At 44.2% G+C, this 13386-nt stretch overlaps 1 protein-coding gene across 1 annotated transcript in view; it reads left to right on the forward strand.

Annotated features, from left to right (window-relative positions):
- The window catches only part of LOC119161220 (uncharacterized), a 27068-nt gene extending 17046 nt beyond the window's left edge, over positions 1-10022 (forward strand). The window contains exon 3 of the mRNA XM_037413588.2: positions 1496-10022. Coding sequence (XP_037269485.1) covers positions 1496-1708 — 213 coding nt within the window. The 3' untranslated portion in view covers positions 1709-10022. The remainder of the gene's footprint in view (positions 1-1495) is intronic.
- The last annotated feature ends 3364 nt before the right edge of the window (positions 10023-13386 follow it).

The raw sequence follows: 13386 nt of genomic DNA on the forward strand, positions 1-13386 counted from the left end.
TCGCTAAATTTAGGACGCCGATTCTAAAATATAAGGCTTTTAGCCTACCGCTACGTTAGAAGAAATCATGACCACTTGAGGTGCTTCACGAAATGGATGCTTAACCAGTCCCGTCTCTGTAAGAAATTTCAAAATATATATAAATATGGAACAAAGGCACACTAGCGAAATGTCCTCACACCACGTGTTTCAATCCCTTGGTACAGCCTCCGAGACAACACTCAGTCACTACGCGTATTCACAAATATTGTAGTTTGTATACCTTATAATGATGCACGGTAAGGAATGTCACGTAGTCGTCATGTTATATAGTCGGCCTTAAAAAGGAATACGGTGGAGCGCCTCCGCACAAATCAACGGCTTTGTCAATTCTGCCCTCCTGAAACCACAATGGCCACTTTATTGCAACACATTTAGTGAACATTACAAGCTTTCTTTTTCGCTGTTTATGTGGTTATTAAAGGGAAAAGAAGAGAAAAGTGAGCCTTGTCACTGTCTGCATCTGGTGCGACACCTCGACAGTGGCTCACAAGGAAGGGGGGGGTAAGGAGGGATGATAAGGATAGGATTAAAAGGTGTTATATATATATATATATATATATATATATATATATATATATATATATATATATATATATAGAGAGAGAGAGAGAGAGAGAGAGAGAGAGAGGCGCAGAGACAGCGCGGAAGTAAAGAGAAGATAGGAAAGATGAACACGGTCGCAGAAGTCCGAGGATGGGGCACCACTCGACGAGAGTTTTTGTCGGCGAAGGTCATGGCATAGGGCTAATCCAATCGGCCAGAGCTACGTTGTCGTCGTCGTCGGGGACCGGCGCCAGGAGGTGGCATAGGACCAGCCCAGTCGGCCGCACTGTAGTCGGAACTTGCGAGGGCACAACTGCTGGTCGGCACGGAATTCTGTTCTCGATACACCATGTGAAGCCTCAGTATGTTCTGTAGATGTAGAAATTCTGTAGGCCTGTTGATGAGTGAAGCTATTCAGTACAGGGCAGCCTTCTGTTCTGACCATCACCGTTGTGGCAGTGCACAGTGCTCGGTTACTGAAGTTGCGCGTTCGATACCAGCCGCGGCAGTAGGATTTCGATAGAGCCAAAACGCTAGGCGACCATGTACTTAGATTGAGGTGCAGCTTACCCGCATTGCGGGAGTTTTACGTGCTAAAAGCCACGAAACGATTATAAGGTGCACCGTGATGAGTGACTTCGGATTAGTTTGGATCACCTGGGATTTTTTACCCTGCCCCTATATCTCTGCACACGAATGGAAATGCATAGGTGTTCTTTGGATTTTGCCCTATAAGATGCGCCAGATGATCTAAATTTCCAGAGGTTTCCTCAACAGCGGGGCTCATATTCGTATTGTGGTTTTGGGACGCAAAATGCCAAATGATATCATTGTGCTCCCCGTTGGCTCAGGTGTTAGAGTGCCTGTCAAGTTCTGTTTGTTTCATTGTCTCGCCTTCGTCATCTCGCAGGCAGCTGAGACATCGCTGCCGGCTGACCGCAGGAATCTGGTGATCCCCAAACGGGTCACCTTCCGCGAGAAAGGCTCGTCCCGCAGCTCCGTCAGGCCCTGGGTGTACCGGTCGCTGCGGTCGCCGCCATACCTGGGCTGGCGCAGCGCGGAACTGACCACGTCTACTGCGGTGTTGCCCCCTCAGAAGCAGCGGCAAGCTACCGTACGGTGACCAACGCTCGTCGACCAAAGCTGTCAACACTTGTCACCGCAGCACGTCCGCACCTCCCACCGAGACTATGTGTACTCATCGTTCCACCCTGCACAATGCTCGCAAGAAAGTCTCAGTATAGCCCGGGATGCACTCGCGCTCGCACCGTGGCACAATTGCGGAACGCCCTTGTAATGCTTGTTTCATTCGCCCTATAGTAGAGAAACACTGGGGCGTCTGAACTCAAAGAGCTCTTTTCACCTGGGCTAGTTTGTGTAGCACAAACCTGCATTCACGCTTGGAACTACAGCATTAAAGATGAACGCTTTATCGCTGTACTTCATCTTTATAGTCCCAGGTTCGAGTTTTCGTCGAACCTTGTACTATAAGTATGAATACTGAAAGGGAGGAAGCACGAGATGAGTATTGTTCTGCCTGCTGTCTGTCACAGGCTTTCTTCTTTTGTGACTGAAGTTCTGTGACGTAAGAGCGTGAGTTTCCGGCTACAGTTTGATAGGAAGACGCAGCTTCGCTTGGCATTATTTGGAAGGAGTAGACGGCCTTGTATGAGAGAACGGCTCAGTGTTCAGGCGCAGTCTTTGTCAAAAGCTTGATGGCCGATTCGCAATTGATGACAACTCCTGATCGCCGTCACTACAAAATTACGGCATATCGTTATGTAACACTTCTACGTGGCACCTTCGTGCTCGAAACAGATGTGACTGCTGTATTGATCAACGTCCGATAGTTTGACGTGAGAATTCATGGTCCATGGCTGGCTATATAGAGCGTCGGCTATGTGACAGGTATATATGGTGGCGCGTTCTGTGGTGTCTTGAAACACGGCAAGCGTTGCGGTTTAGCTAGACGTATGTTTAGAGTTGTAGTTTCTGGACGAGGCAACTTCTTCCTGATTTGCGATGCTCCACACCATTGGCCCTCGTCACTTCACAAACCACCTATAGTAAACAGAATACAGAGAAACAAAACAAATAAAATGGCTGGAGTCCGCCTTACACGGTCTCCTTTCACAAACGTTGGTGTTCTTCGCAGGGATGTTATAGTGTTACTGCATTATGGCTAACTTAGGCGCGGGCGCTGTCTCTGGGGCAACAAAACGCACAAGTTTGCTGCACTTCACGGAGATGAATCGCCTAGGCATCTCATAGATTCCTCTTCTGTGCAAAGAAAGTGTCATGATTGATTTCGGTAGCTATAAAAACCGCTTACGCGAAAGTGTATTTATGCTATTTGTTTATATATACGTAGGTGTCCTTGACAATTGTTTACAAGGCTTAACGCTTTCAGCGTTAAGGCTTGGTGTTTTGTTGAAACGCTGACCATTTTATGCTTTACTGCGAACGCTTACTAAAAAAAAATGTCGCGTTTGTTGCTCGTAAATGTCTCGGTATACAGACCACGTTATGCTTATTTTTTAACGCGCGAAGCGTGTGCTTCTGTGGGCGTGTTTTGTATACCATGAACACCGATGATTTTGTTGCTTGGCACGAGCTGCCGAACGAGTGCGTTGCTGACAGCTGCGTTTTCGCTCCTAAAAGAGTGTCGGATTATTGGTCTCACGCCGCGATGGCAGACTGCCTCCATTTCGTTGCCTCTCGATCGATAAGGTTCGTTTGATGTGCAAGATGATGCGATGATAAAGAATGGAAGCCAAGCTCGTGGAGAGCATGTTCTCTGGTAGCATGTTCTTTGATCTATCAAACGCACTATGTTTCCAACAAATGGCGCAGGACCACATAGTGTCGCAAGTGTGTCGCGTTCACTACAGCCGGGACGTGGGCTTCACAGCAAAAAGTGAATCATACGTCGAAGAGGAGACGTAACCATGAAGCTGTAATGTGGAAGCGTAACGCCTTGAGTGCTGCCAATATTTTTTTTTTAGAAAAAGACAAGAGTGTAGTTGCCAAAAGACTTTTCCCTCCTTTTTTTTTGTATGTTCAAGTAATCCAACTGCTGTTTGCAAGCTATCTTTCCTTTTTTTTTCACCACGTACGTCATGCTATACCCTACAAATCGCAAAAAAGTGCATGGGCCAATTGACTAATCTATATCTCAATCAGTCAGTCTTCTCTCTCTCTCTTTCCCTTTCTTTGTTTTTTTTTTTGAACATTTCGCGCTTGTAAATGGGTATATGTTAAACTCTTGGTGGCATGTCGGGAAGCCTATATTGCTGTGAAAATTGCGTAATCATAGTACCACCCTTGACGGCGCTCTTCCAGTTAGCTTGGCTGATAAAGATGCATTTTGTCCTGAACATATAACATGAACACTTCTTTCACCAAATTTGTTTATATTACCCAGTGCTTTTACTTGTCATCCATTTTAGGCAGCATAGCCGAATGTCGCACCACTATTTTTATCTCTTACCTCATTTCTTCTCGTGGAGCGTGAATGCAGTCTCTTGCATAGTTTTTGACCCTAATTAGCAATATATTCATGGCGCATTCACCTAGCTGTAGTGTTAACTAGTACCTTCGAGCGACGAGTCTGCGAATATGAGCACATTTTTCACGTAAACATGCACGCTTTTTTGAACACAGCTAGTGTACTTGTCATTTTACATTTATTGCTGTAGGTTGGTGTCAGCTAGTTTTATCTCCTAGAAAAATCAAATACGAGCGCGCACGAGCTTCACGACATGCTCGGAAGGCTGCTGTTTTTGATGTCAACACGTCCACAAGAGCTCCAACCAAAATTTTAAAAATGAGTAAACATGCGCATTATGACACAGCAACAAATTCAATATTTTTTATTGTCCTGTAGACCAACTCAAATTACTTTGAATATAAATTTTTTCCGATGGAGGCGGAAATGTTGTAGGCCCGTGTGCTCAGATTTGGGCGCACGTTAAAGAACCCCAGGTGGTCGAAATTTCCGGAGCCCTCCACTACGGCGTCTCTCATAATCATATGGTGGTTTTGGGACGTTAAACACCACATATCAATCAATAAATCAATTTGAATATAAATTTAAGTAACGAGTTAGGTGTAACTAGTTAGCCAACTATTATATTACTTCTTGAAACAGAAAATTTACAGAGGAAAATTATTATAGCCTATTTAATGTTTTCTAAATTTCTTAACTAAATACCATTTAAATTTTTTTTGCCTCGCGAAAAGAAATGGCCGAGATATGAAAAAAAAAACGTTCCGCGTAAAATGTCTTTGGCAGCTGCGTCATTGGTGTCCTCAAACGGGCTAAGAAAGAATGATGGATGGTGCACGCAGACCGAAGACAGGATCAAGCATTAAGCAACAGAGGTGGATGGAACGCAATGAATTATCTTGCTTGTACATTTCAAAACACGTGATAGCTTGTACTTTGAAACAATGAAACAGACCGGGCAATGGAGATAAGCCATAAATGATGCAGTTCTATTCTTGAAGCTATGCCGGCGTTCCCATACCAATGACAGTAAACGTAAATGTGGAGGAAGCCTTATCTGTGCACGGCGATGAAAGGAGGCCGTGGCTATCGCTTATCATTTACGGTTTGTTCATACCTTCGGTCTGCCTGCAGTATCCATCTTTCTCTATGTGCACGTTTGAGGCCACTAGTGTCACTGCCTGCAAGCGCCTATACTCACGCGATTCTTTTCCAAATCTTGTGGTCTTTCTTTGCAGCGCGGAAAAATTCAAACCATAGAGCATATTATACCAACAAAATTATTCGGATGTTAATTAATGGTATCCAAGATCTCTTCATTGAAGGGTTCACGTTTAGAGAAAAACCTTAAAATTGGTAATTAATTATGGCTGATTGATTACCTACACGCGTTTAAAAAACGCTCAGACAAGATGAATGTGATCTTGCAAAGCGCTCATGAATCTTTGACAGCTTGGCCTGGGTGAGCCGAAATACCCCATATATCTACTTATTATACCTGCTGATATGACACATAGTCAATGTTCTATAGTTGTAAAACTGGCTTTCGGCATGGAGACTTGTGTCCGCTGACTCAAGAAATGTATTGAAGTATAAAGCAAAAACATTACCATCGGGATTAAGATGGGCCTATTGCAGTTCATTGACCTAAGCTTTACCGTTATATACGCAGCATTTGCGCTACGAATTTCCAACGTTGGCTAAGTCGAAGCGCGGGTCAGAGGCATAATATCTGACGTAGTATAGGTAATTTTTTTTTTACTTCTAATGATTTCTGCTGCTGACGAAATTGACTTCAGTAGCACTAGAGCAGGCAAATATTCCAGCCGTGGCGGTCACTTTCTGTCAGAAAATTTTACTCAGTTTAATTGCTGAAACTAATTCAGTAGTGTCTGATAAACAAGGCACAACAAAAATTTGTACAAAGAAAAGCGAAGAGGTTCCCGTAAGGAGATGGGAATTCGTAGATAAAGCCCTGGATCCCATCTTTCCTTTCTATTTCCCCTTCTCTCTGAGCAAATCTCTCTTGTGTGCTCTTTATCAGTCACCATGCAACATTGCCAAGCCGCCCAACTTGCTAAATACGATAGGTACCATTTCTGAATAGGAATACCTTAAAGGACGTGTCTACGTCAAGAATCTGAAGGAAGTCGTAGTGAAAGACGAAGGCTGGGTGTGCCTACGTCTGCATGTCCCAATGAATACTGACATCGGCCACACTTCATTTCACTTCTTCACGTGGCGGGATGGCCATATAGTATTACCTATATATGACATTACCAGTGAACAATTCGCAGGAACAAGGGCTGGAGGAGATTACGCAATCGAGCATTGCAATAAGACTTCTTCAGCCTTCTACTTTGTTAATTTTTGCGTGACATGGTATATTCTTACGAGTGTCGCACAAATGACTCGGCACATTGGTTTGCGTTTTGATGTCAAAAGCGATCAGTATAAATCGCCTACAACAAGCATAGGCCCCCTATGGCTTAGATCATAGTTGCACTGTTCCTATGCCTTGTATTAAAAAGTTGCTGGCGCTGGTGCGTATAAACACGTTGTACGCCCATGATTTATGCATCGGGTCGTGAAGTATCAACGTCGTCATACGCTGATTTAACACTGTACGAAAAACAGCTGTCATGTGATAAGAAAAAAAATGCAAGTACTGCAAACTTGTTCCAAGAAGGCGCCTTGCGAAGGGTTTAGAATCGGTGCAGTGACATAAGGCATTGAACATGATGTATTGGGGGTACGACTCTGCTTTAAACTAAATCTACATGACTAATACTCAAAAGAGCGATGCTTAAAAAAGGCTCTTTTGAAGCATGCTATTCTGCAGAGCAAGTTTCTATTATGTCGAGAATAAATTACAAGAGCAGCCACGACGAGTTTCTCCGCCTACAGGCTTAGACAGAAAACCTTACTAAAACATCAGTTTCAACGAAAGCTGGACATAGCAATGACTAACAAACAGTAATGTTGACCCTTAAACAAGGCCTAATTTATGCGAGAATATCTACATGCTGCAGTTCTTTTGTTATCATGTTTTTTCATCGATACTTCAAGGCACCGTCACGCGAAATTTGCACGTTACGTATGCTGCTTGCGAATGCTATGGACGAGTGCGGATTTCTCAAATTTGGTCATCGATACGCGTTTGTACGCCCAATCCGCCCTTATACTATGAGAGTGTTCCCAACGACCTTTTGCGAATAATGTTTTTTTTTTATAATCAAAAAGCTTCATTACCAAGGCTCAAGCTTATTTTTGAAGCTTTTCGAGGAAAGACAGGGCAACAGACTAACCAGAGTTTATTGAAAAAGCATAAGTTATTTCTAAAGTTACATGTCAGTTTTATCACTATCATTAAACTGTTAGTTTATTAGTCTGTACTGCATACATACATACATACATACATACATACATACATACATACATACATACATACATACATGCATGCATACATGCATACATACATACATACATACATACATACATACATACATACATACATACATACATACATACATACATACATACATACATACATACATACATACATACATACATACATTATCAAAGGAAAAGCTGCAGAAGGCCATCACAAAGCACAAAAATGCTAAATTAACGTAGAAAAATACCTATGGTTGACGTTTCTGTCAGGAAAAACAGGGCATGGGCGGTTTATTTTATTCTTATTATTTCGGTTGTAGCAGGTGAATCGCCGTGTTATCAGCGTTCGGCTGGCATCGCATATGATTCGGATACGTAGGCAAGATATTTCGGAAAAAATCTCCGTGGTTGCTATGCCATCAAACAGGAAAGAGAGAGAACGTGGCATGTCCCTGGATAAGAATTCGAGACTGCACGTGCTCCACACCTTCGACGAATGATGAAATCGAGCTCGTGCATTCCTCTTACCTATGCACGGGGTAGTTTTCTAAAGCGCGTGTTTAACAGCCAGGTGTCACGTAACACGCGCGCTTCCTTCTTTCCTTTCACCGAATACCGCGATTTCGCACTGCCTACCTTGTTCGCTGAAGTATGCGACGCCTATTTGAAGAGCAGTTATTTCGTCTGAGCGGGTGGTAGTTGCGAGAAACATTATCCCCATTTCATATTACCGAGGTCCAACACCGATATCAGTTTCACCAGCCACTATTAGGTAGGAGAAGGAGACACTTTCGCTCGACTTCTCGATCAATACGGCGTTGTCATGGCCCTTGGAGATATTACGCGAGGTAGAGCGGTCGTATCATGTGTTACTGCATGTTCGGTAGACTATGTGAGTAAACTATGTGACACTCAACGGCCGCAATTACCCAGCTGGGTGGTCGGTCAGTGCACATATCTATAAAGCTCCTGATGGATCGAAGGAGAGCAAGTTACTTGATCGTGGCGTAACATCAGATAATCCGACCGTCTTTTCTTATATATTCCATGTAGCATCCTTTTTTCGTATGGCTTTTGCTCAGAGCGGACTTTACACTGCGTTCGCATCACTTGTAGGGTGTGCCTTCTTTTGAGGTTGCCAGTTGAACACGCACTCTGAGAGCACAGACGGGTGCATTATTTAGACGCAGGGGGAGGTCCAACGTGGTGTATGACCTCTTAGAGGCACTTCCCAAGAACACTGTTCGCCGCGCTGGAGAAGTGGTTAGGGTGCTCGGCTGCTAATCCAAAGGTCGCGAGTTCGATCCCGGCGGCCGCGGCGGTCACATTTCGATGGGGGTGAAATGCTAGAGAATCGTGTGTTGTGCGATGTGAGGGCCCCGCCGCCGTAGTCTAGTGGCTAAGGTACTCGGCTGCTGACCCGCAGGTCGCGGATTCGTATCCTGGCTGCGGCGGCTGCATTTCCAAAGGAGGAGCAAATGTTGTAGGCCTGTGTGCTCAGATTTGTGAGCACGTTAAAGAACCCCAGGTGGTCGAAATTTTCGGAGCATCTCCACTACGGCGTCTCTCATATCATATGGTGGTTTCGGGACGTTCAAACCCCAGATACCTAAGTGCGATGTCAGTGGACGCTAAATCACACCATATGGTTGAAATTTCCGGAGCCTTCCATAACAGCATGTCTGATAATGAAATCATGGCTTTGGGAGGTAAAACCGTAGATATTATCGTAACATTACTGTGTAGGTCATTATATGTAAAATAGATTAAACAGCACTAACAGAGTGAGACGCGACAACAAATGTACTGGTATAACGACTCGTGTGCGCGTTCACTCGGATAACCACGTCATTTTGCTACAAAAATCGCCGCTAAAGGCTCTGATATTGAGTCAGAATTAAGACGTGATGCAGACTGAAGACGCTGGAAACGAAAGTATGCACACTGCTTGGGCCTAACTTTTCTCGTTTCATTCTTTCAGCACTGCACCTCTGAACGGACGCTAAAATGTCGGGCTGCAAGGGCACAGCTCCTTGAATTCAATATGGAGGATACGCTGCGGAGAGCTAAACATCGCAGTCACTATGAAGTGTAGCTGCAAAACAAACGGCGAAGGAAATAAACAAGTGCATTCGCTCGCAGCGAATACGTAGCATCTGTAAGAGCCAAGCGATTTCGCGTGAAGCCACACTGCAAGCATTTTATCTTGTATACTGCAAGCCTTCATTATACAAGCGGGCTGTCGTTGTTGTGAACAAAGCCTAGCTGAACGCCGGGCTTTTGGTTTGGATTTGTTACTAAAGGGCATTGTTCTTTCCATGAGTGCTTATTGTTGTTATTGTTGCTGTTATTGTTATTGTTGCTCTTTAAGTGACGCTGCTCTCTGTTCAGCATTGCGGATGTGCACGAAGGTTACACGTCTTTTTATCATGTTGTGTTCTGGCTTTCTGTTTTGTTTTGTTATTATTATTATAATGATAATAATAATACTTGTGCAATCTATGAAGTTGACTAATAAAGATATTTACCGGTTTCTTTGTGTGTGACTGGGAAAGAACCGAAACGCAAGACGAGGCAGCACCTTGAGTGTCGTGCGCGGCCCAGCTCTTGGCACACGGTGCCGGCCTCCAGTTTCAGTGATGATTGGAATTAGCGACGGACGTCGTCCTACGTGGCTTGCACCACTGACGGTTACTGGTCAAGTGAGGTGCGCCAGCCTCCACGTATACATAGTGCCTCACCGGTTCCTGCTTATGTGAACACTTAGAGTAATAAGTAATCACAAAACGTTATTTATTTTGTTGTAATGACTGTAATGTTTCAGAATCAACAAATGTAAAGAAAAAAAATCAACCAAGAAATTTTAATCTGAGCGCCACGTTTAGAAATGAAATTACGCTTGTGATATTATACTATTTACGATATGGCATACACAGTCCAGACCGGCACGCACTTCTCTTACTCAGAGTTTCAATTGGTCCTGTTTAGATTTTTCCACAGTCGTGTTTCTTAGGACTCGAATAAAGTTCTTCGCATGTATGTTAAGAACTCATCTTTAACTTCAACCCAGATATTGTTGCATCCACTAACAAATGAAGAAAACAGGGGCAAAGGCTGAAACACCCTCACTTCGAGCAAACGGTACGAATTACGCGCAAATGTATTTGGCTGCGGCCTCCGAAGCTATATATATTCGCAGCAGCCAACGAATTGCTGTAATTTACGTAGCCAAGGCCGCGCTTCATTTGGCTCCCCGGGATCAAGAGCTATACGCCACTGAGGGAAGGCCTCATACCACGTCTGCAAGGTACCCATCCTATTGAAGCGCAATAATGACACATCTGAAGGCAGCTCATGTTTGCCGGTACTGTCAACCAGAGGCCACAAAATAAGAGTGAGAAATATGGTGCGTAGGTTGAATTGAACCTGCTGCATAGTTAGTGTGTGCTGACTTGACCTGACTGTGTGTGTATATATATATATATATATATATATATATATATATATATATATATATATATATATATATATATATATATATATCTTAAACGTGGGAGTGTCAGTCAACGCCATCAGTAGCCATGACTGCGAGTGTGGAACCCTCTTTTATCTGCCTGTTCCGGCGCCACGTAGAACGTGAATTTATTACCACCTGGCAGTTGGCATTTAAAGCCATATATCATATAGTTAAATCCCAATCACTCTGTCTAAAACCAGGGCAAGAAGCCTCGCACTCACAGAACAAACAGTCCAACAGTAAATGACTGCGAATTCAGCTGCGCATATGGTACCTGACTTGCCACATGCAGTAATTAAGTGTCGCTATTCACGCAATCACGAAGTATACGAAGAGTGCCGTTGCTGCATACACCCGAAAAGCACAAAAATATGGAGAGGCCGCCTTAACCGTCAAACACAATAATCCGTCCAGAACGTCAACATTGCATGTCCCAACACCACACGCACGAAGTGTCACTATTGATGGCATATCTCTGCTGGTCACGCCGTAAAGTTGGCGCCAATATTTTAAAAACCTCGCAAGACTCCCACTCTTACGATGAGCTTTGTAGCTTTGTGGTGTAAGATGTAGGGTCACGCGCGAAACAGGTCACTTGTTTTTCTTCGATTGTTTTAATTAAGCAACTAAATTTGTGGCTTTAGCTGTAGGATATCGCCATTAAAAAGGATAGGATAAGCCTAGTGATAATGTAACGTTTACAGAGTAAAAAGAAGGCTATACAGCTGCATTCAATCATTGTCAGTCTAAAACAAAATTTACGCAGATTGTCGTCTAAGCGCTGCTGTCCTTTCAGCGGGGCAAAGATGAACTCCGCATATTTGTCCCAAACGTTTAGACAAGGAAGAGTTTTTCCCTGGCATAGCCATGGGTGGGGTCGGCGATGAAACTTTACGAAAATTTTGAGTTTTGCTTGCGTGTATAAGCAAGCACACATACAACAAGTGCATTCCCCCACAAATGTTTCTGGTTGCGCCCCTGCATACCTAGGACAGAGAAAACACTCTATTCCGGACAATTCAATACCAGTGTTATCAGTGTGCATGAAAAACGCTACCGCAGCGCCATTGGGACATTGGAGTGAAACTGAACTGCAATGCCAACCGTAACTGGGCCCGAAACGCATTGCTATTCAATAGGCACAGGCACCTTCGCGCTGTATAGAGCTTGATACTGTTGCCCGCGTAGTCGTTCTAACAAAGTAAATTTAGCATTGTTTTAGTCGCGCGAAAATTGAGCAGGTGCGTGTAAAATTTGTATGTGATAGAGCTCTATCACAATTCTGCTGCTCAATGTGGTGGCGCCAGGAAAATGAGAAGACCAACGTAGTCTATAACGTGGATATTACGCCTGATTGCCTGACAAAAGTATCAATGCAGCAACGAGTATATGGTCAGTTTATTTGAAAGGATACGTATGTGGCGCTGATGAAGAACATTATAACACCACATCACTTTTCTGCCAACTGGAAAGACAAAACAGGTTATGGTTGCCAGCCCGACGCCCAAGAGTCCACTTGATTAGACAAACGGCTTGAGAGAGCAGATGGACGTAACATGTTGTTACAGTGACCGATTCAATGATAGGTTGACGAATCAGGCAACAAACACAAGGGCCAATATGTAAGTTTCAGCACAATCCATTATTTCAGAGCTTAGGTATTTTTCTTTGTTTGGACTAAGGAAAACGTAGCGGGCGTCGTACACCTCGAAAGTGTGACACAGTGCGATTCATCACGCTGTTGTTTCACGCACGAGAAAATTCCCGTGGAAGTTCCGTTACTATTTCCGAGCAGCTGCAGATTGCAATCGTAAACATCGTCATGTGCTCACTTGAGCCTAATAAATAAACAAACACTGCGCACATGGGATAAAGTTTCCGTCCGAAGCCCTGTCTTAAGAGTAACAACTTGCTACGTGGTTTCTAAAATCCGCACTTAAGTTCGGTGTCCACACCTGTTAGCACGTAGAGAACACTGTTGTGATCTGGTGCATCGACGCTTGTCTCACAAACGACAGTTTGCAGTCGAGGCTAAGATGTGTTGCCTACTACGGTCACCCACTCGAAAGCTCACCGAAGAACCACCAGAAGGGCCTCACGCTGGTGGTTGTGCCATAGCGCTTGACCATGCGAGCGTAGTTCACCAGGAGACAGATGAAGATGAACCACACGAGCAGCACCAGTCGCACAAGCACGCGAATTCGAAACCGCGCCATCGCCCGCCGCTTCGGGAACGCTTCGCGGTAGTGGAGCCGAAAAGGCTAGCCTGGAAAACTTAGCCGCGTGTTCACCAAGTGAAATTCGACTCAACTTGCTCGCTTGCGTGCTTGCTACCTCATTTGTGGCACTTACCCACTGCGTGGGTATACTGACGAAAGAG

The sequence above is a fragment of the Rhipicephalus microplus genome, chromosome X, assembly GCF_043290135.1.
Source record: "Rhipicephalus microplus isolate Deutch F79 chromosome X, USDA_Rmic, whole genome shotgun sequence".
In the NCBI taxonomy this organism is placed as follows: Eukaryota; Metazoa; Arthropoda; class Arachnida; order Ixodida; family Ixodidae; genus Rhipicephalus; species Rhipicephalus microplus.